The following is a 2,500-nucleotide window of genomic DNA, read 5'->3' as shown; positions in this document are numbered from 1 at the left end:
TGAATCCCTACACGTGTGGGCCATATGCTGTTGTTTTGTTTATTGTGGTTTTTTTTGGCCAAATCTTTCACTAAAAACAACATTTATTTTACACTGGACACAGCAAACATTACTTTCAACCAACAAATTTGCAAGTAACAAATAATAAACAATATTATGGAAATAGCGTTTGGGAAAAATAGGTTGATATGTTGATATGTTGATGCAGAAACATCCAGACGTCCTATGTAATTACCAGAGGGGCTTGTATCTCTTAACCAATCCAGGATCAAGGGCAAGAAAAACAACAATACAGGGTTTCATAGCCATGATGGGAATATCTTCACATGTTCCGGCTGGGTCCGGTCGAGAGCCCGGACTAGACCCCACAGTCATTCCCGTGGTCCGGTCGAGAGCCCGGACTAGACCCCACTCTCAGTCCGGGATCATGGGTGCCGTGTCGGACGTGGTCTCTCTCTCTCCGTAACTCTCCATCTCCTCCATCTCTCTCTCCACGGGACCCCCTCTATCTGTAAAACACACCTGTCTCCGTCCCCTCCAGCTGCCCCACCCCCAGATCCACCCCCTTCCCCTCCTCCCTCTGTCTCCCTCCTTTGTGGGCTCCGGCTCCAGCATGACCTGGGCTGAGCTCTCCTCTCCCTCCCCCAGAGCTGAGACCCTCCCCTCGGCCACGCCGACCAGACCTCCCCCTCCCCCTCCCCCTCCCCCTCCCCAGTCTTTCCCCATGTGGAAGAAGGAGGAGGAGGAGGAAGAGGAGGAGGAGGAGGAGGAGGAGAAGATGCTCTGGGGTTTACCCGTGTCCGCTCCCCCTGCCGGGGGCTCCTGGTAGCCTTCCTGCAGTCCCTTGGGGGCCCCCGCTCGGGGCTTCTTAGCGAGCAGGAAGTTGAAGCACGCTGTCGCCAGCAGCATGGTTCCTGGAGTGCGGAAATAAACCAGAAGACAAAGAGTTCTGGGCACCGTCCCCCTCCGTTTGTCTTTTATTTCTCATCTACATTTCTACCTTTCTCCCTGTCTAGATATAAATATTTTGTATATATTCGTTGTTTAAAAAAAAAAAATCGAAATGTAAATGTAGTTCACATTACCTATTTACTGCCTACTAACAAATGATACTACAATACTATTTTTTAGCAATCAATTTTAAAAATTTAAAATGTGTAGTTTGAAAATCCTTTTAGCTGTGTCCGGTGTAAAATCAATGTCTCGTGTCCTTTCATAACTGCCTGCTGTCCTGTAGCAATAAAGCAGCCTACAACCTTAACTCATCTCATACTGAACATACTGAGGCCGACAGCATCTGGTGGTCTAGGCGACGGGTCGCTGGCGGCTGTTACCTGGCAGAGTCATTGTACCTGGGATCACCGCGTGCCAAACCAACACGGGGTGCAGGAAGCACACCAGAGACATGATGGAGTAGTACAGGAACTTGTGGAAGCCCCCTACTCCAGCCATCTTCCCCCACAGCACAAACACCCGCCAGTCGGGCGGACAGCTATTATCAGGGTGGGGGGACAGGAAACAAACAGATGAGGGGATCTCAGAGTGTAAATTGGGCCAGTGGCCATTGCTTTTGATTGGTTGGCTGACATCGACGTCTTTTTTGACAGTTAAATCTTTCATTTGTGTCGGTGATCTGATGTGTGTTTGTGTTTGTCATTACTCCTGGATTTATTATGTGTGTCTCTGAACTGGTGTCTCGCCTAATGGAGGATGAAGACAGGTTGTGTACTCACGGTAAACACATGAACAGCATTGCATCCAGGAAATACGCGCCCTCAAACAGCAACATCCCCCCAAACGCCACGCTGGTGTGAAGAAACGATACAGATGATTCATCGTAAAACCTGCAATGATCCTTAATACATACAACCTCCTTATAAAGTTCCCTCCGTTCTTCCCATTCTGCGCACATAAAACCTCGCATTTGCTGAACTGGGTTGAGTTTACATATCTGCGAATATGACGTTTGTATTTTCAAGCTTTTGAAGCATTTTACGCACATGATATAAACATCTGCATCTTCAGAATAAATATTTTATTATTTGTGACATCGGGACGTGCAACTGTAAGCTTATTGTCTGTGTGTGTGTATTTGTGAGTGTGTGTGTCTGTGTGTTTATGTCCCTGTGCGTGTGCGTGTGTGCGCATGAAATAAAGCATATATGAGGGACAATATGTGCAATTATGGGGAGGTGCTTTTGAGGCATGTATGAATGTGTGTGTGTGTGTGTGTGTGTGTGTGTGTGTGTGTGTGTGTGTGTGTGTGTGTGTGTGTGTGTGTGTGTGTGTGTGTGTGTGTGTGTGTGTGCGTGCGTGTGTGTGTGTGTGTGTGTGTGTGTGTGTTTGTGGATATTTTTTAAGTGTGTTAGTGTGTGTGCCTGTGTGTTTGCGTGAACATGTGTGTTTGTGTGTGTGTGTGTGTGTGCGTGCGTGTGTGTGCGTGTGTCTGCGTGTATGTGCGACCGTGTGTGTGTATTTTGATGTGATTGTGTGCATGTGA

The 2,500-nt window shown here is 47.7% G+C and overlaps 1 protein-coding gene across 2 annotated transcripts in view; it reads right to left on the bottom strand.

Annotated features, from left to right (window-relative positions):
* Positions 1-25: 25 nt before the first annotated feature.
* The window catches only part of tmem72 (transmembrane protein 72), a 4,882-nt gene continuing 2,407 nt past the window's right edge, over positions 26-2,500 (bottom strand). The window contains exons 3-5 of one of the 2 annotated variants that reach the window (XM_030379909.1): positions 1,734-1,805; positions 1,335-1,492; positions 26-914 (exon numbers count right to left, since the gene is read on the bottom strand). In XM_030379909.1, the coding sequence (XP_030235769.1) occupies positions 415-914; positions 1,335-1,492; positions 1,734-1,805 (730 nt within the window). In that variant the 3' untranslated portion in view covers positions 26-414. The remainder of the gene's footprint in view (positions 915-1,334; positions 1,493-1,733; positions 1,806-2,500) is intronic. The other variant, XM_030379910.1, reaches the window with a different exon arrangement.

Source organism: Gadus morhua, chromosome 15 (assembly GCF_902167405.1).
Source record: "Gadus morhua chromosome 15, gadMor3.0, whole genome shotgun sequence".
In the NCBI taxonomy this organism is placed as follows: domain Eukaryota; kingdom Metazoa; phylum Chordata; class Actinopteri; order Gadiformes; family Gadidae; genus Gadus; species Gadus morhua.
The sequence above is the reverse complement of the archived record's forward strand: the minus strand, read 5'-3'. Positions and strand labels throughout refer to the sequence as shown.